The following is a 20876-nucleotide window of genomic DNA, read 5'->3' on the forward strand; positions in this document are numbered from 1 at the left end:
TCCCTGGAGCACCAGGGCCACATGGGCGCTCCCTGGCTGTTTGAGAGCTTGCTTTATAAGCCTTGCCTAGAGCTGAAGTGTCCTTAGGACGATATGCTGCATCCCTGCCTAGTTCTCTTAAAGAAGTTTTGATGTTTTTAAGACAGGCCCTCCCTGACCATCCCGTTGCTCGTTTTCATTCTCCAGTGTGCCTCCATTCACAGGAGTGAAACTGTTGAGGAGGGCCCCAAACAGGGCCCTGGGTGGAGGGCGTGAGGAAGACCTGACCTGCTCTGAGGGGAACCAGAACAGTCAGACAGAATGTACTTAAGTATCTTAAAAATGGCCTAGGCTCTACGGGAGACAAATTGGTTGTGGCTGGCCCTTAGCTTTGCGGTAAAGCACAGTACATGGAAAGGAACAAAAGGCTGCCTACTTTGACTTGCAAACGCAGCAACAAGTTGGAATGTTCCTCTGTTCCTCGAAGAAGCGATTTCTTCTGCACACGTGTGTCAGGGGCAGTGTTTGTGTGTGAACATCTTCTGCCCTTGCTATGCCCGGCTTGGCAGACCAGGAACCACCCACTCCTCAGAGGGACTTAGTACATCTCAGCCATGTCTCTCTTCAGAACCGACCTTTCCTGCTCTTTGTGCAACAAGACACACCTCTCCGAGGAAGGAGGAGGACAGGATTTCCATCATTATTACCACCCTATTAAGAACAACAACAACAAAAAAGCAACCGTGTAATTACTCTCTGCAGGAAAGGCGCACAAACAGGATGGGCCCGAGCTGAAGCCGGGATGAGCCATCCCTGTAAAGACTAGGAAAAGGAACCTCCCCGGCAAGCGCCCGCTCAGGCCGCTGCCTCTCGCATACCGCCAGGCAGGCTCGCCAGCCCAACTCCTCCGGTGGTAAGGAGGGTGCCGGCGACTCAAGGAGCGCGGGCTCCCGGCTCCCGCTCCCCCTCCTTCTCCTCCCGCCCCCCAGCACTCTCTGGACCCGTCTCCCAGGCGCCAGGTGTTGTCTCCCGGTTGGCCACGAGCCCTTGCCTGTAAGGCCTGCACCTGGGGGAGCCTTTAGCCCACCAAGCACAGCCAGACCCCGCGCGACAGGGAGCGCGCGCAGAGCGGGGCCGGCGAGCCCGCGTGGGGCTCCCCGGCTGCGCGCGCCGGGCCAAGGGCCCACAGTCCCCCCGGGCTGCGCGCCACGCCCCCGGGATTCGAAAGGCGCGGGACCCGGCGCGGAATCCCGCGCAGGGCTTCTGTGAACTTGGAGCCTGGCGGCGCGAGGCTCCTACCGGGGATGCGGCGGCAGCTGCTTCCTGGTTTGAAGCTCGCCGAGTGGGGGAGAGCGTGAGCCCGCGGAGGCGGGGGCAGGAGGAGAAGCAGGAGGAGGCGGGGGCAAGAGACGCTTGGGGCTGGAGCTAACCGGACGGGTCGCTCCGGCTCTCCGGGGAGAGGAGCTTCCCGGCTCTGGAGAAGGGGCGAATCCTTTGAGAGCCCCCGGGAAGCGCCGCGCGCTGGAGAGGGACGGTCGGGCTACCCCGGCTCGCGGAGGGCTCGGCTTCGGGCTCCCCTCCTTTCCACCTCGCGGGGGAGGGGGCGAGGGAAGGAGGGGAGGGGAAGGTCCCCGGGAGGAGGCAGAATGACCATTCGAGGGGGGCTTGGGCGCTGCTTTTCCCAGGAGCTGCCTCCACTCCTGCGGCTGCCGCGAGGGCTGGCTTGAGCTGGGGCTCCAGGCTCTCCCGCTGAGAGCCAGCGCGGCCCCCCGGGGCCCGGGCAGCGGCGCCGGCATGACGTCCGGCACCATGAAGTTCAATGGTTACTTGAGGGTCCGTATTGGCGAGGCTGTGGGGCTGCAGCCCACCCGCTGGTCCCTGCGCCACTCGCTCTTCAAGAAGGGCTACCAGCTGTTGGACCCCTACCTGACGGTGAGCGTGGACCAGGTGCGCGTGGGCCAGACCAGCACCAAACAGAAGACCAACAAACCCACGTACAATGAGGAGTTCTGCACCAACGTTACCGACGGTGGCCACCTCGAACTGGCCGTCTTCCACGAGACGCCCCTGGGCTATGACCACTTCGTGGCCAACTGCACCCTGCAATTCCAGGAGCTGCTGCGCACGGCCGGCGCCTCGGACACATTCGAGGGTTGGGTGAGTAGCTGTGATCCCTCCCGGTTGTGTGCGCTTGACTCTTTTCCCCCTCCACTTTTCAAATCTCGCTGGGGTCCTGCTTTCGCATCCTGTTGCCGAGCTCTGCGGCGGAGGGAATTCCCTCCAGATTTTGGTCCTCACCCAGGTGGCCGCGGCTCTAGTGACGCGACCGCGGTGGGTGTGTGAGGGCTCATGAGTGTCTCCAGGAAGCCAGCCCGGACATGGTCCCCTTTTGGGATGGCAGCTTGGGCTAACGGGAAGTCAGGGCGGAGAGAGTGACAACACCCTCCACCCCCCACTGCCCAGACTTTGGATAAGGCTCCCTAACTCTGCGCACGCGGGTAGTACAAAGAAAGGTGAGGAAGATGTGATATGAAAGTGATTTGATCTGGGTGAAGTCCTTAAAGCGCTTCTTAGGAGAAAGCCATACATTCTCGCAAGTATTATTCATAATGTTTATGGATACGTGTTGGTTCAGCTGCTCAGACGTGCGCACGTGTTTCAGCATGCAGATCCATTACATCCCATGGGTACATAACCCACACTGGCAGGGATCTGAGTTCCTGGGTCGGCACGTTGGCGAAGTTCTATTGCTTAGCAGTTTTCCAAGGAGATGAGGTTTACCTGTGTAAGCAAATTCGGTAGTTCTGTCACAGTGTAAGAGGTGCCAGTCTTGTGTGCGCCTTTCTGCTGCTATTGGTCTGGGAGCTTTGAGCACTCCTCAGTAGTTTGTGGACCACCCCCAGTTGTCCCATCTCTCCTGCTGGTGTTTCTGTGTATTGACAAGTAGTTACCCGCAACTTCCTACTTGCCTCTACTTTTCACATAGTTCCCACGAGACAACATTTCTGCTGCAAGTAAATTAAAATTTCTATTAGCACTCTGCTCAGTGCTAAAATGCCGTTGCTGCTTATTCTTGGTACTGTACTGTCTTTGTGATCCAGGTGTTCTCCTTCCCACTTTTACATGATGAAATGATAATTATAATCAAGTGGTCTGGTTTGGCAAAGTGGAGTAAGCTGTTGGAAGATTCTCAGGAGTTTAATGGTTTAAGTTCAGAGGATGTCAGTTTTGAGTCCAGAATGTGATTCAGTAGTGAAAACCTGTTAGAAATTAACAAGTGGTGGAATCAGATGGATAGTAACAAAGACTCATTTCAGTATCTTATACTTTGAGGAACTGGTGATATTATCATATATTCTGTAAAATTACAGGTGGCTTGTAGAACTGTCTTTTTGTAGAAGAAAACATAATGACTATTTAATGATATCATCAAATTATATTGAGTTAATTTCTCTTCAGTTGAACTTTATGAAATTTAGAAGTGGATTGGAGAGGAATGGCTAAAATAGAGACTTAAATTTTATCCTGTGAATTTCTAAATAGAAAAAGAGGTGAGCCTAGGAATGCAAATGGAATTACTGAATTAGTGTTTGATTAGGAGTTTGATTGGGAAAGCTCTGGAGGAACCAGGTTCTGAAGTACGGTGGTACAGAATGGCCAATGGTTATTAGACGCATGACTTCCTAGAGGGAGCCTAGACTGGTCCTTCTTACCCCTGGTCTGCACCATTGAATCACATGGGGTGGGGTTTGAAAATCCCCACTTTAAAAAACTTAAAGCATCTCTTATTGTGGGACCCTAGCTAGTATCAGTACTTTCAGGGTCCCAGGTGATTCCAGTGTACAGTCAAGGGTGAGAACCTGTGACCTAAATGAAGACCAAGAGAATGGGACTGGAAGAAGCATATGGTAGGAAGATCCTGGATGAACAAAGATTTAAATATATATTAAATATCTATATCTACAGTTGCCTGAATTAAGTATACTGAGATGTTTAACACACTGGTGGCGTTTTTGAAAACATGAACATTTGGTAGGTTAGGTCACCATTTAAAAGGCCTTGAAACCAGTGGTTTGCCATGCATTTATATTCGATTGGGGACAGGGGCAGAGTATTTTGTAAAAAGTTCTGGGTATTTTTTTTTTTTAAGTTTTGGGTAATTTGAAACAGGATAGGATAGATAGTATTAGTAGAGTGTTTCATTAATTTTTAAGAAAAATCTTGTTAGGAAAATATTAGAAATATATGGAATGCTTATTTTTTAAAGGATTCTTTATAAATTTAAAGGTGTTTTTCAAGTTTAGAATTACAGGAATACTTATTTATCTTTAGTGTATTGAAATACATAGTTTATTCAAGAATTTACAAATAGAATATTTGATTTTACTCCACAATAAATTCATATAGTGCAATCAGAATTATAGTTCTCTGAGCTTAAAAAAAAAAAAAGATCTAGTGACTTAATTTTTGCTAGTTCATGAGTAGAGAGACAAAAACAGAAAATACACTTTTCATTAGAATAAATCATGGTTCGGGGCGCCTGGGTGGCTCAGTGGGTTAAGCCGCTGCCTTCGGCTCAGGTCATGATCTCAGGGTCCTGGGATCGAGTCCCGCATCGGGCTCTCTGCTCAGCAGGGAGCCTGCTTCCTTCTCTCTCTCTCTGCCTGCCTCTCAGTGTACTTGTAATTTCTCTCTGTCAAATAAATAAATAAAATCTTTAAAAAAAAAAAAAAAAAAGAATAAATCATGGTTCTGCATTCTGGCTTAATGTACCTTCTAAGTATCAGGAAGATAACAACATTTATTTTGGACCAATATTTTCAGTATTACCTTCTAATCTTGATGAGAGAAGGGATTAGATTTATTTTAATGCAGTGTATTTCTAATACCAGTCTTAATGCCTGACATGGAGTAGGCAGTTAAATATTTCTTTTCTGACTGACTATACATATTTCATTAAATCTGCATAAAAGCTCAAGGAGGTAGATGGGATACAGCTAAAGAAGTTCTTAAGCAGTATTTCACAGCTTTAGTAAAATTAGAAAAGATCTCAAAGACCTGTTTCCATCTGAAACTAAAAGGAAGAGCAAGTGGAACTAAAAGGAAGCAAAGTAAAGTAGAAAAGAGAAACAATAGAGAAAAATCAGTGAAACAAAAAGCTGGTTCTTGTGGGGGGGGGGACAGTAAAATTAATGAGCCTCAAGCCAGGATTATCAAGAAAAGAGAAAAGACAAAATTACCAATATAGGAAAGAAAGAACATCATTATAGATCCTACAGACATTTAAAAAAAAAGAGTATTATGAATAATTTTATGTCAAATTCCACAATTTAGATGAAATAAATTTCTTAAAAAAAATTTTTTTTAAATTTATTTGAGAGAGAGAGTGAGAGAGCATGAGAGGAGAGGTCAGAGGGAGAAGCAGACTCCCCATGGAGCTGGGAGCCTGATGTGGGACTCGATCCCAGGACTCTGGGATCATGACCTGAGCTGAAGGCAGTTGCTTAACCAGCTGAGCCACCCAGGTGCCCCTGAGATAAATTTCTTTAAAGATACAAACTACCTATACTTACTCAAGTAACTTGAGTAGCTTTATGTTTATTAAGGTATTTAAATTTCTCATTAAAAACCTTCCACAATGCAGATTCAAGGTCTCAAGATGGATTTACTGGTGAATTCTATCATATAATTAAGAAAGAAATAGTGCCAACTCTATACAACCTATTTCAGAAAATTTGAGAAAGAAACACATCTCAACTCATTCCATGACCCTTATACTAAAACCTGATGAAAACATATCAAGAAAATCAAACTATAGATCTGTGCCCCCCCAATTCTTAAATTTTAGCAAATCAAATCCAACAGTATAGCAGATGGGTAGTACATTATCACCAAATGGGGTTTCTAACCAGGACTGCAAGATTGATTAAACATCTAAAAATCCATCAGTGCAGTTCTTCATATTAACAGAATAAAAGAAGAGATTGGTATGACCATATTAATAAATATGGAAAAAGTATTTGACAAGATTAAATATCCAGTTGTAATAAAAACTCTCAACAAATTGGTAATAGAATGAAGCTTATTCAGTCTGATGCAGGACATCTGTGAGAAGCATATAGGGAACATCTTAATAGTGAAAGAATGAATGATACTCCCCTAAGATCAGAAGTGGCATGGATGTCTGTTCTTGTCACTTCTGTTCAACAGTGTGTTGGAGGTCCTTTTCAGTGCATTAGGCAATTAAAAAAAATAAAATGCATAAAGATTACAAAGGAAGAAGTAAAACTGTCTTTATTTGCAGACAGCCTTATTGGGTAAATAACTCCATTCACTGATGTCACGCTATGGTGAATGAATCTTTCAAATCATTCTTAAAAACCTCTTTTAAGAGGTGTTATTAAACAGTTCTGCACAAGCCATCACAGATTGGCCATATTTCCCTTCTATATGATCATAGGAAATTCTAAGACATCAACAAACGGGCTACTAGATCTAACAAGTGAGTTTAGCTAGGTCACAGGATCTAAACTAATACACAAAGGTCAATTGTTATTTCTATATACTATTAGTGGACTGAGCTAGAAGAAAATACCATTTATAAGACCATCAAAAATATTTGAAATTGGGTAAATTTGATAAAAGATGCAAAACTTGTTCACTGAAAAGTGACAAAATATTGCTGAAATAAAGATCTAAGATAATGGAGGGGGGAATGTGTTCGTGAATGGGAGGGTTCAAAATTGTTAGGACCCCAGTTCTTCCCAAATTTAATCAATAGATTTGTTGCAATCCTAGTCAAAACCTCAGCAAGATTTGTTGTAGAAATTGATCAACCAATTCTAAAACTTATATGGACATGCAAAAGACCTAGACCGATCTAAGAATAATTTTGAAAAAGAACAAGTTTGGAGGACTTGAACTCTCTATTTTAAGACTTACTGTAATGCTACGGTAATCAAGATAATGTGATATTGTAGTAAAAAGAGTCCCATCGATCAATGGAATGGAACAGAATCTAGAAATTCATATATGTATGATTGGTTGATTTTTTTTTTTTTTGATGGATGCCAGGGCAACTTGATGGGGAAATAATCTTTTCAGTAGTACTTGAACAATTGAATAGCAAAATGCAGAAATGTGAGCATGTCCCTTACCTCATAACATACACAAAAATTAACCCCAAATGGATCATAGACCTCAACAAATGAGTTTAACTATAAACCTTCTATAGGAATACAGAAGAAAATGGTAGTGACATTGGGTTCAGCAAATATTTTTTAGATAGGACACAAAAAGTACCAACTATTAAAAAAAAATCAGACTCCATAGAAATTAAGGATTATTGCTTTTCAAAGGACTTAAGAAAGTGAAAACACAAGCCACAGACAGGGAGGAAATATTTTCAGTGTTAAACCAGACAACGGACTTGTAACATGAACATCCAAAAGAACTCTTAAAGCCCAATGGGAAAATACTCGACTTAAAAATGGGACAAGATTTGTATAGGCACCTTCATGGAAAAGAGCACATTAAAAGATGCTCAAAATCATGAGTCATCAAGGAAATGCATATTAAAACAAAAATTCATGGAAAGGCTAAATTAAAAAGATCAACCATACCAAGTGTTAGGAAATGGAGAAACTGGAATTCTTTTTTTTTTTTTTTTTAATTTTATTTATTTATTTGTCAGAGAGGGAGAGAGAGCGAGTACAGGCGGACAGAATGGCAGGCAGAGGCAGAGGGAGAAGTAGGCTCCCTGCCGAGCAAGGAGCCTGATGCGGGAATCGATCCCAGGACGTTGGGATCATGACCTGAGCCGAAGGCAGCTGCTTAACCAACTGAGCCACCCAGGCGTCCCGAGAAATTGGAATTCTTATACACCAGTGTGAGGAATATAAAATGGTACAGTTACATTGGAAAACAGTTTGGTGGTTTCTTAAAGTGTTAAACATACACCTACCATGTGTAAGCTACTCTTAAGTATTTACCAAGAGAAATGAAACCGTTTGTGCAACTTACACATGAATGTTCATAGCTGCTTTATTTGTAACAAAACTGGAAACTTCTCAAGTATAAGTCAACAGTTGAATTAAAAATATTTTTTTATTGAAATATAGTTGGCCTACAATGTTATATCAGTTTCAGGTGTACAACATAGTGGTTTGACAATCCTGTATGTTATGAAATGCTCACCACGATAACTATACTCACCATCTGTCACCATACAATGTTATTATAATATTATTATATTCCTCCTGCTGTACTTTTAATCCCCATGAATTATTTTATACCCCTAAATTCTCATCACCTATTTTGCCCATCCCCACAACCCCCTGCCTTTTGGCAGCCACCTATATGTATGAGTCTGGTTTTGGTTGTTGTTTTGTTTTTAGATTGCCTATGTATGTGAAATCATATGGTACTTATCTTTCTCTCTCTGACTTCTTTCACTTAACATAATATCCTCTAGGTCTATCCATGTTGTTGTGAGTAGCAAGATATTCCAGTGTGTGTGTGTGTGTATGCATGTATACACACCACATCTTCTTTTTTTATCGATGGACCCTTAAGTTGCTTCCATGTCTTGGCTATTGTAAATAATGCTGCAGTGAACATAGGGGTGCCTGTATCTCTTTGTATTTTCATTTTTGGGGCATACTCAGTGGTGGAATTACTGGATTGTATGGTATTCCTATTTTTAAATCTTTCAGGCACCTCCATACTGTTTTCCACAGTGGCTGCACCAATTTACATTCTCTTCACCAGAGGACGAGGATTCGCTCTTCTTCTCTCCCTCAACAACACTTGTTATTTCTTGTCTTTTTGATTGTAGACATTCTGAGTGGTGTGAGGTGGTACTTCATTGTGATTTTGATTTGCATTTCCCTGATGGTCAGTCGTGTTGGGCATCTTTTCATGTGTCTATTGGACAGATGTACTCTACACCCATACAATAGACTACTACTTGGTAATAAAACGTGATGAAACATTCGTACGTGCAACGATATGTTGAATCGCAACATAATTTTTATTGAGTGGAAGATGCCAGACAAAAAGGAGTGCCTACCATATGATTCCATTTAGGCAGAATTCTAGCAAATGAAAAGCAGTTTGTAGTGATACGAAGCAGATCAGTGATTGCTTGGGAATGGGGGATGGAGGGGGATGGATTTCAAAGGCAGCACAAGGAAGCTTTTGAGGGAGATGAATATATTTATTATTTTGATTGTGGTGATGGTTTCACAGGTAGACACTTACGCCCAAGCTCGTCAAATAGTTCACGTTTAAGTATGTGCATGTTATTGTATGATGGTTATATGTCAATAAAACTGTAGAGGAAAAAATAATGAGGATTTTACCAAAGAAGATGTTAAGTGAGTGACTGAATTAGGTTTGAGTCAAGGTTGACTCTTGAAAACTTCATTGCCTCTTATGTGTAGAAAATATTTATCAGAGTAAGAGCATCAAAAATTCATTATAGTTTCTGATTTTGGGCACACAGTCTCATTTTCTAAGTTGTCACTGCTGATTTCTTTTTCTGTTTCTTCTAGAACTGGTCGATTTTGCACAATTTCTTAGATTTCCGAAAGCTGAAAATTTGTCTACATTAAACCTTTCCTTCTTTCATGTACTTTTTCTTTATTTGCTGACTGTCCAAATGGGACCAGCATCTAATGCTTAATGCAGAGCATGGGGAAATGGGGGGAGGCAGGAGGAGCTGGAGGCTGCGTCATGGAAAGACCTTGGCATCCCCTCAGGAAGGAAGGACCTGCTTGGCGGGATCTCAGGCTGTTTTCCTCGTTCACCCCTCCTGAAGACATTATGTTCCCTGCAACCCTGGAAGGCAGCTTTCTCTGAACTTCTCAGTGAGGTACCTTTTTGGTAGTCCTGTCAGGGGAAGTGCCAGGTTTCCACTGGACCCTTGTCGATTGCCGTTTTTTCCTGATTCCTGGATCCAGGTGCATGAATTGATAGTGTTTAAGTTCTTCTAGATTCATTATCTAGCGGTTCATTGTCTTTTGTGCTTTGCAGTGCAATTATTTATTCTAACAATTATTTCTTTCTGAGCAAAATGGCCAACAGTGTCCAACATTGACGAGCTCACAGGGATGAGGGGAAAGACCTATTTTAGCATTTCTAGGGAAGTTTATTCCAGTGTACAGGAATTGAATTGGAGTTTTTGTGTCTTCAGTTTCATTGTAAGAATTTCGTGGTGGTGGGGCTGGCTGCTTCTCATCAGGCAGATTGTGGCTCAAAAGATCCCCCCTACAGAGAGCATTTTCCTGACCATGTTATTATCTTGTCATCCTTCATTGCCCTCGTCATTCTTTGAGATCATTTTGTTAATTTACTTATTATACCTTCCTCCTTTCAAGTATAAACACCACGAGAGCAGAGATTCCTTCTCTCTTATTCATTGTTCTAAACCCAGCCCCTGGAGCAGTGTCCCATATATAGAATGCACTAAATATTTGTCCAAAGAATATATTTCTTAAATGTGATTTTGGAGCAGGTAAAGTGTAAATATTTTGGGAACGCCTTTAAACATTTATTCATCTTTCCAAAAGAAATAAAATCATGGGGGAGTGACCACTTATAACTATTGCAGTGTCCCTTTTTAAAAGTCAATTAATGATGTGTCAATATGTACTTGAAAGATTGGGCTGGGTTTATATGCCCTCTGCATATGATAATGGATTGAAAACTCTGTGGATGAAAAAATTCCTTGCTTTGCTTCAGATGAAAATACTGTGATTTTTAAGCCTGTTAATAGGTTGTGATTTGTAGGCCCAACATGTTAAATTTGGGGCCGAGGCAAGAAGTAAGCATTCAGCCTTGGGGATTTAATGAGGTTGGTGGGCAGACTGTGAATCATTTCATCTTATGTAACTCTTTTGGTATCTGGCAGGTGTTCAGACTGATGATTAGTTTTGATAGTAAAAGTGCAATACATTTTTATGAGGCATTTACTTAGAATAAGAAAGGTGCCTTGGATTTTCGGCAGTCTCTCTTTCTCTCTTTTAGATTTATTTATTTGATAGAGAGAGAGGAGGCATGGGAAAGAGCAGAAGAAGAGAGAGAGGGAGAGAGAATCTCAAGCAGACTCCCTGCTGAGTGCCGAGCCCTACACGGGGCTCCATCACTACCCTGACATCACAATGTGAGCTGAAATCAAGAGGCACACGCTCAACCATCTGCAGTCTTTTTTCTATTTTTTGAAATAGAAGGACTAGAAACTGACTAGATCAGGTTCTCCTTTTGTGTTAACTGCTTATCTCTGTCTTATTAGAATATGATAAAAGGAGGCCTGAGTGGAAACTCAGTGCCTTGACCACTCTTTTCCGTTGTTAACATTGCTGTATCCAAAATGAGTTTTCTCTGTTGCCAACCTGGTAGTCATTCCTTAATATCTTCGGTGGCTCCCCTTTACTCTTGGATAAAAAGCACACATCTTTAAGATGGTATAGAATGCTCTCCATGTTCGGCCTCTCATTTCCTCTTGAGCCTTGTTGCTCAGCTCTCCTCAACCCACACTCTGCTGCAATCACAGCTTTCATCCTCAAGGGTCACCTGTTCCCACCTGTGCCTTAGGTCTCACTGTAGACATCAGTTACCCAGAAAATTTATCCTGACATCCCAAGTCTGGGTCCTCTTCTTTAGTGTTCCCTCAGCATCCTGGGGCCGCCACTGTCCACGGTTCCCTCCATCCTGAAAGAGTGGACATATGGAATTGGGCTCTCTTGCAAGTATGTGGTATTGGCTGGAGGGAGGGAGTTCAGCGTGTGATAGTATGGATGATTAACTAGGATTTATCTTTTCTGTTCCTGGGGTGGCTCCTCTAACAGACTGTTACATGTGTCTGTATGACATGCCAAGACCTAGATGAACATTCACCCACCGCTGAGCATGCCCTATGTCCTGGGCACGGTGTGCTCTACCCTAGGGAGGCAAGGGGATAAGACAAACATGGCCTCTTCCTTCATCGGTCCTGGAGTTTCCAGGGGGAGAGAGGTTGGAGAAGAAAACCAACAACGAGGAAATTACAGAAAAGAAGTTAAGTATTAAGATGCTTGAGTACTTGGTGTGAGGAGATCAGGAGCATTTTTCTGGAGGGAAAACAGCTGATTTTTCTAAAGCCCGAGCAAAGGTAGCCACAGGCCTGCTTCAGTTAAATGACTGATACATCATTCCTCAAAAGAAGAAAAGGAACTTTTGACCTGATAATGCTTTCCCAGGGAGACATCACAGGTGTGCTCTTGAAAGGTAAATGTTCCTGAACCATTAGAAATGTTTCCATCTTTGGAAAGTGACTAAGTTGTGATGCCTATGAACAGATGGCCTGACCTGAAAGAACATTGGACTCCCGAAGGCAGGGTATCGTAACACTGTTTGAACCAGTAAATACCTTAAGCTTCATGCCGATCAGTAAAGAACCATAGATTTGAAGCAGGAGGGTTATCTAGTCAGGACAACGACAAAAAGCCTGATGGGTCTTACTGAGGCCCAGGGACAGCCTGCAGATGAATTCATTTGGCCGAAATGTTTTTCATGTTGAATCTGAAGATACTTACTTCTGTGGTACTCCAGTTAGCCAGACCACACCACTTCCGGTGACGAATTGGCCCTCTTCACTCGTCACCTGCTCAGTTCTGGAGGTTTATGGGCTTTTGACACTTACTTTAGCTCAGCCTTGTTTGCAGAATGTGGGAACGAAGGCTATAGCCAAAGTGTTACTGTTGCCTTGACTCATAGGATATGTGATGCACACACTCACACTCTTAACATAGAGATGTAGGTATTACTTAGATTTGTTTAGAAATACATAATAATTTATTCATAAATGCATTAAATTAGATGTATATTTATGTAGATGTTTATTTACACACATATATGTTTGTGTGCTAAAATTTTAGAGGAAGCTGGCTTATTAGTAAACATATGGATTCAACTTTTTTTTTAAAAGGTTATTTATTTACTTATTTGACAGAGAGAGATCACAAGTAGGCAGAGAGGCAGGCAGAGAGAGAGGGGCAAGCAGTCTTCCTGCTGAGCAGAGAGCCCGATGCAGGGCTTGATCCCAGGACCCTGAGATCATGGCCTGAGATGAAGGCAGAGGCTTAACCCACTGAGCCACCCAGGCGTCCCTGGAGTCAACTTTTTGAAAATATTTATTTAAGTAATCTCTACACTGAGTGTGGGGCTTGAACTCATAACCCCGAGATCAAGAGTCGTATGCTCTTCCGACTAAGCCAGCCAGGCATCCCTATGAGGAGTTAACTTTGACGGCAAATCAGTATTATATTAACTTCCCAATAAAAAAAAAGAAAGCCTCTTGTATTTCATCATACAATTTCCAGCAACTTGTAAGTGCTGTGTTATAATGGGAGTCAGGAGAGCTGGGTTCAAGGTGTGGCTTTGCCATCTATCAGCTGTGACCTTAGGCAAGTCTCTGTGTGTCAGGGTCCCCGTTCCCTGGTTTAGATCGTGAGGGGGTTACACTAGAATATCTCCAAGGACCCTTCCCATCGGTACAGCCTCTGCCTCCGTGTGTTAGATGGTTACATAATTTCTTTTCTTTTGGAGTGATTGGTTTGGTTTTAAGCAGTCAAGATGAATTATGTCTTATCAAAGTTAGCAATTCCTAAGAATTGGTCCAAATCTAAATTGCTCAGGCTTGAAGAGGATTTAGCTCATGTCTAAATGGTTTTTAGCATTGACAGTGATGTTGGTGTTGTTTCCTTGGTTTAGAGTCAGCCTTAAGGAATTACAGTGTGTCCTCGTGTCAAGCCACACAATTATATTTCTTGATTTACAGTAATGGGCTCCTTGTCCTATGGGATGGTTGCAAGTTATGTCCCTGTTACTTGTTGGCAGAGAGAGACTGAGAATCCCACTGTTGGAGCTGTTGCTAGAAGCCATTCTCACCAACATGGTAATTAATGCTTTGTAGTCACAACATGTCTGTAGCCACTAGTCTATATATTCACCTTAGGTGATGACAAATACTGTAAATCACTTGTAGAACAGACATTTTAATTAGATGGAGGAATGAGCCCAAGGGTATTGGCTATTGTAGTGTTGAAGTACTCTGTCAAAGAACTTTATGAGATGGGAAATTTTTGTTGAGAATCATGGTACTATCCAGAGAGATTTATCAAGATTATTATTTTGGTGTATTTTGGTATATACAGCAGTGATTTTCAAAACACATAGGACTTTTTAGTAGAAAGACCACTTAATAGAGGGCTCATCAGCACTGCTTTTATTAAATGCTGACTTCTGGAGAGTTCCTTCAGTTTTACATAAGCTCTACCCTTGTACTTTATAGAGAGAGGAATGCCTGAAAGGTTTCATTGGTGCTTGTGGTTAAAAAAAAAAAAAAAAATTAAGAAATTGGTCAGAGGATAGAACCATGGCCAATATGAGCCCCTCATAATTATATTAATATAACAAAACAGAGGGGGCCAGTGTAAGCCTGTTTTAGACCTAGCCCCTGTTCTTTAAGGGCTTAAACCAAAATCCCAAAGCTGCATTTTCATTTTTCTTTTAAAGACTTTATTTATTTAATTGACAGTGAGAGACACAGTGAGAGAGCGAACAAAAGCTGGGGGAGTGGGAGAGGGAGAAGCAGGCTTCATGCTGAGTGGGGAGCCTGATGTGGGGCTTGATCCCAGGACCCTGGGATTATGACCTGAGCTGAAGGCAGATGCTTAACGACTGAGCCACCCAGGTGCCCCTGCATTTTCATTTGTAAGTCATATTTATCCCTTGTACTTGCATGACACTGTTTCTAGATCTTTCTCATAGCACTTAGATGTGATGTTGCACCTCTGTCCTCAAAGGACGCTTTGGTATTCTTGCCTGTGATGTCACAGGGCCCCTTCCTGCGGCCCCTTCCAGCATCAGAGTTAAATGGTTCTAGGTATAGTTCCATTGGACAATGAAAGTTTTGCTCCCTTCTGAAATTTCTTCTGGAGACTATTCTGCTGATGGTCAGATTTGTTCTAAGCTCTGAAATTATATCTGGAAGAGTACATAAAGGTCACAAACATATTAGCATAATTCCCCAAACAGAAAACATTTATTAATGTGTGAGCTGCAGACCTCTTAAGTGCTTTGTTATATTTTACTATTGTTCTGTCATAGTACGGAAGAGTTGAAAATAGATTCTCAGCAGAAGCAGTGCTTCTGAAACTGTTTTTGAGCCCAGGATCCTTTTAGTGATCATGAAAAACTATGGGCCCTGTTTCTAGGAAAATGCACATCTACATGCGTATTGACAATGTGCTGGGATCAGTGTCACCAGATTACTGTCCAAAGCCTGACTGTAGACACAGCTTCAGGTTAAGAAACCCCAGTTGAAAGATATAAGAAATAAGGCTTTCATTAATTTCTAATTCCCAGAGTGTGGTTCTAATATTTCCCCCTGTTTTTGAGGGCATTTCCACTTCAGCTAATTATAGCAGGTAATTAATAGTTGAAAAGAAGAGCTATAAATTTTAGAGAATAATACATGCCTAAAAAATGTATTCTCACTTAATGTCTGGTTTTTGGTGAAATATGATAGAAGATGACCCATTTTAAGGTTATTTGGTTATGTTATTTAGGTATTTTCAAAAGCCTCTATTTTTGAAGGGGTTTCTTTGAGGTTTGCAGTAGATGAAAAGTTGGAAAAAAAAAAACACCTATAAAACTAGGGCAGTTTGACTTTGGTTTGTATCTTTTGTTAATATCGACTTTTGCCTGTAAAGAGAGAGGATATAGGTGTATACATAAAACATTTACCCTCTTTTTGAGCTGCACTGGTTATGGTGAACCTCTGTGTTAGTCTAAGACAAGCCCATGAAGTCAGTGGTGCTTGTCTACTCCTCTTGTCTTGTGACCCCTTGTCTTGTATGGTCTGGGTCCCTCTGACCCAACAGGATTTTTCGGTCTTCTCTTGAGTTTCAGTTCACCTCACGCACACCATGGGAAATGACCTGATGATGGTAGAAATTGATCTGAGTGGAGGTGGTCCAGACCACAGCTCCCTAGCTGGTTAGAAGTGAATTTAGAGTGTAGCTCTGTGGACTTGAATCCAAGAATCTTCCACAACGCCACCACACTATGGGGTGGAGGAGGCAGAAAAGATCTTTACCTAGCCCCTGCTGTGTGCCCAGCTCCATTCCTGGTGTTCCAGATAGGACAGAGAACACAACACCTGGAATCTTGGGTCTCAAATAGCTTCCATCCTATTGTGGAGAGTAGGTAATAAACAGGCAAACAGGTGATTATGAAAATAACAAATGGTGGTTAGTTGCTCCCTGGAGAACAAAAACAAGGTGATGTGGTAGAGTGTGATGAGATGACTGCTTCACCTAGATGGGGCAGAGAAGGACTCCCAGAGAGGGGACATTTTGGCTGAGACTCAAGTGATAAGCACCCAGCCATATGAGCATTAGAGAAAGAGCATCCCAGGCAGAGGGGCTGGTAAGCCGAAGGTCCAAAGGTAGGAACAAGCTTGACATGTGGAGGAACAAGAAGGAGGTAATAGAGAAGGTTGACTCAGAGTTACCAAGTTGGGTGCATTATTCTGGCTCTGCTACAGCGAGCAAGTCCTCCATCTCTGACAGTTTTCTCCTCCAGACAGTGGTGCTAATGTTAGCTACCTTCTAGGACTGGAGTAAAGATCAGATCTAAGACATTAAAGGTGCCCAGCACAAAGTAGTCCCTCAAGAAATAGTAGCTTTGGCTACTTTTAATCTCCTGAGGATATTCTATTTTAATAAGGGCCTTCTGAAAATGATCCTGTTAACCCAGCAAAGACATCCAGATGGCTGCATTGGAGACAACGGGGGTGGAGATTTAAGTTTCTTGGGGAGAGGGGACAATATGGTCTTAGTGCCTCTCAAGTGACACAGAAGCATCTGCTTATACTCTGTAGCACAGTATTTTCTTTTCTTTCTTTTTTAAAAGATTTTATTTATTTATTTGACACAGAGAGATCACAAGCAGGCAGAGAGAAGGAGGTGGGGTGGGAAGCAGACTCCCTGATGAGCAGAGAGCTCAATGTGGGGCTCAATCCCAGGACCCTGAGATCATGACCTCAGCTGAAGGCAGAGGCTTAACCCACTGAGCCACCCAGGCACCCCAGCACTGTATTTTCTAAAGGAGTAAGAAAACAAAGATTCTGAAGTTACTTACACATTTTTGCTTTATTGAATGGCATATTTTCTGTAGACTCCTACCTATTAATGGAAAGTTTCAATTCTTAGAAGGATAGGCTGATTATACTGTGGTGATACAATTGATAAGTGTTTTTATTTTTACAAAACTATAAACTTGTGGATAAGAATGAATAAACATGGTGTCAGTAATCATAAAGGAAAGAAAACCTCAAAAATTATGAATGACTAGATAGAGTTTGTTCTTAACTACCAAAAGCCTGTTTACTTTATGGACTGTAATTTTGTGAATTAAATCTGGATAATGTCAAAGAACATCTGTTTTGGCATCTCCTTGACCTCTGGAGTATTCCTGACCTTCTCTTCCATATCCATTTGGTCTGTGTTTACGTAGAAAGACACACTAGCATTTGCCTAAGCCACATAAATTAGGATGCAGAATCTACAATTACAGAGTAATAGTACAAAGTACAGGCTTTGAGGAATATTTATTAGACAACTACCATAATTATCAGTGCATCATAGTGTCAGAGTTGGGTGTCAGCCGGGTTGGGGTTCAGCTATTAGTCTGCCTCTCATTAGCAGGGGCCACGGAAGCTCTCCGAGCCCCAGCTTTCTCACCATAACATAGTAGCTGCCTCGCAGCCTTTTGTGAGAACATGGTGGGACTTAGGTAAACCATGGATTGCAGTGCAGGACCCATAGCTCTGTGGTAAATTATCAACTGTGTCCCCATAACTGCCACCCCCACCACTCTCGCCTGTACTTAAATATGAAGTCAGGGGCCCAGCCTTTTCTGAAATTAACTCTGAAAACAATAAGACACTGATTTACATAGAATTTTAGAGTTTTTAATTTTAGAGAATTCAGGGTTTAGAATTTTGAGTTTTGAGAATTTTAGAAGGGATTTTTGAGTCTGGACTTTTTTTTTTTTTTTTTTTTAAGATTTTATTTATTTATTTGACACACAGAGAGAGAGAGAGTGAGAGAGAGAGAGAGAGTATGAGCACAAGCTGGAGGAGTGGCAGAGGGAGAGGGAGAAGTGGATTCCCTGCTGAGCAGGGAGCTCAGGGTACCAGGACCCTGAGATCATGACCTGAGCCGAAGGCAGAAGCTTCATCAGCTGAGTCACCCAAGTGCCCCTGAATCCAGCCTTCTTACTGTTTTTGCTTTTTATTTAAGATTCTGGAGTGTAAATCAATAGGATGATTACTGGTGGGAGAGGAGATGGTTTCTTTACCCTGGAATCCTAGGGATTTCAGGGGAATTTTGTACATAAGTCCCCGTTGAAAGAGCTTGCAAGGAATATGGGGAAATGAAGTTGGAAATACTGTGGCTACAATGTTGGCCAAAGTCAGTTTGTGAAAAGCCTTGAAATTGAGTCTTTTGGTTTGCTCATTCTGTGTTGGACAGAGAGAAGATTCTGAGTTAGTGTGAATAACAAATCAGAAGGAAGTTGTAATATTTAGCTGCAGAGGAGTGAAGGAGCCCTTTTAGAAGCTGAAGTGAGCACTTTTATTACTGCAGTTAAGGGAAATGACAGTAAATAGCCTCTCTGAGTTGGCATTAAAAGATGTTTCCTTGATTTAAGTTTGAACATATGATGCTAGTCATTGGATGTAAATTGTTCTTTCATGCTTTCAAAGAGGAAAACTACAATTTAAAAGTGCGTCATTTGAATTTTGGGATTTATGGATGAAATCAAGGGCACCAACAGTTTTGATTTGGTTTGCAGAAAAATACGAGGGCCCCCTCCTCCCCTACACGGACTCTTTTGAAGATGGTTTTGTCCAGTTCTAGCTGTAGATTAGCGACTTGTTTTGGGACCTAGATCTTTCAACAGTTGATTTTAAGTTTGAGGTTTCTGAAAAGTACGTATTTAATTTTTGAGAACAGAAGTTGCATTTGCTCCCTAGTATGGCCCAACAGTGTTTGCACTGATGTTTAGCACAGTCTTGGTTTTGGGTATTCAGAAGCCTTAGCTCATGGGCTGTGCAGAGAATATATTGTTTTTGAATCTCCCTGCTGGGCCCCCTCGCTGTCTTGTCATGCACATCCTGTACTTGGTTGTGGTTGTATTGATTTGCTGGGGCACTGCTGTTGCGAGTGTCTGGGGCTGAATGAGGATGTGATCGTGGGTGTCTGCCCTCACTTCCACTGGACCTGCAACCTGCAGCCCGCGGTGCCTCAGTCCGTGTGAGCGCCTCTCTCGGGGCCCCTCAGCACACACCGCCACCCCCGTCCCCGGCCCCAGGGCCTGGCCAAGTGCCCTGCATGCGATAGGGATTTGGAAACTCTTGTAGAATGAAGAAATTCCTCATGGTTTTCAGGTCTTGAGTCTGATTCAGGAGCTAGACATTGTCAACCACTTCTGCTAAAAGACTTTGTCTTTAAAACGTTTGTATTTCAGGGGCGCCTGGGTGGCTCAGTGGGTTAAAGCCTCTGCCTTTGGCTCAGGTCATGATCTCAGGGTCCTGGGATCGAGCCCCACATTGGGCTCTCTGCTCAGTGGGGTGCCTGCTTCCTCCTCTCTCTGCCTACTTGTGATCTCTGTCTGTCAAATAAATAAATAAATAAAATCTTAAAAAAAAAAGTTCGTATTTCAGATAAAGACATTAACACTTTGTGTGTGCGAGAGAGTTTAAGAGCAGCCCCGGGAGTAGTGGAGAGAGAACGAATGTGCCAGCATGATTTTTCTTCTCTTCATTATTTAAAGAAGCGGAAGGGTGTGTGAAGGGACTAGCTGCGTCCAGGTTCCTCAAATAAGATGCTAACTTTTGTTTAGGCCATTTGAGATCATTTTCAAAACAGGAGAAACTGGCCGTCTTTGACCGTGTTCTGGTCCACACATGTCGGGGAGATATTAGTGCCAGCCTGCCCGTGGTGAGGACAGGTCACCGGCAAGGGGCGTAAACTAGATCCTGGGTTAATGGTGACCTTGAGGTGATAGTTGCCCATTAAGCTTCTTTTTCTTAAAAAAATCCTCTTCTGGCAAAATAAATAAGGGACTCCTGAAGTGGCTTCATTGTGACTCTGATGTGCCAATTTTTCTCTCGGAACTGAATTTCTCATGGCTCACTGCTGACTCTTTCTGCTGTAACTTGGTCCTATCGAACTGGTGTATGTAGCATTTTGTTTTAAAACAGGAAAAATAATGATTCCGAAATTTGGCCCTGTCAAGATATGAAACGAGTCTTTCCAGTAATATTATTTCCGTTAAAATTTCCAAGTCGAATTACTTAGTGACTGTTCTGTTTCAGTGAAGCTGAATGTGAAATGTAAGTGAATGTGAAAAGTAAGAAAAGTATGAAACTGACAGTTGGCAGAACAAATAATGAGGTGTCCCCGCTCTCCCGAAGCTCATTCTCTTAACTTTTCACAGACCCTTGCTTCCTTATTTGTCTTCTCCTTGGGCCATTATTTGGAAGAGCTCAGTTAGAGTCAGTCCTAATCCGGGAGAGCTGTTTTCCCAGCACCCAGATCATTCTCTGTAGGCAAGTGCACCCATGTCCCGAGAAAACTGTAGCTCACGGGGGGAACTTCTACTCCCACCTGTGGCCTGTCCCCTCATGGCCCTGCTTTCCTGCCACAGGCAGGCTTGGGGTAAGGAGAGCTTGCTGGTCAGGCCTAGCCTTCCACCTGCCTTTTTGGGATCTTCTCTGTGTCCTCCTTGGGTCAGGTGTTCCCTCTCCCACACCTTCATCCTCTGCCTTCCTCCTGACACCTTCC

The 20876-nt window shown here is 42.8% G+C and overlaps 1 protein-coding gene across 1 annotated transcript in view; it reads left to right on the plus strand.

Moving 5' to 3' along the window:
- The first annotated feature begins 1327 nt into the window (after positions 1-1327).
- PRKCH (protein kinase C eta) overlaps positions 1328-20876 on the plus strand; it is a 224408-nt gene continuing 204859 nt past the window's right edge. The window contains exon 1 of the mRNA XM_059373336.1: positions 1328-2136. Within this exon, the coding sequence (XP_059229319.1) occupies positions 1774-2136 (363 nt within the window). The 5' untranslated portion in view covers positions 1328-1773. The remainder of the gene's footprint in view (positions 2137-20876) is intronic.

This window comes from Mustela nigripes, chromosome 13 (genome assembly GCF_022355385.1).
Source record: "Mustela nigripes isolate SB6536 chromosome 13, MUSNIG.SB6536, whole genome shotgun sequence".
Lineage (NCBI taxonomy): Eukaryota > Metazoa > Chordata > Mammalia > Carnivora > Mustelidae > Mustela > Mustela nigripes.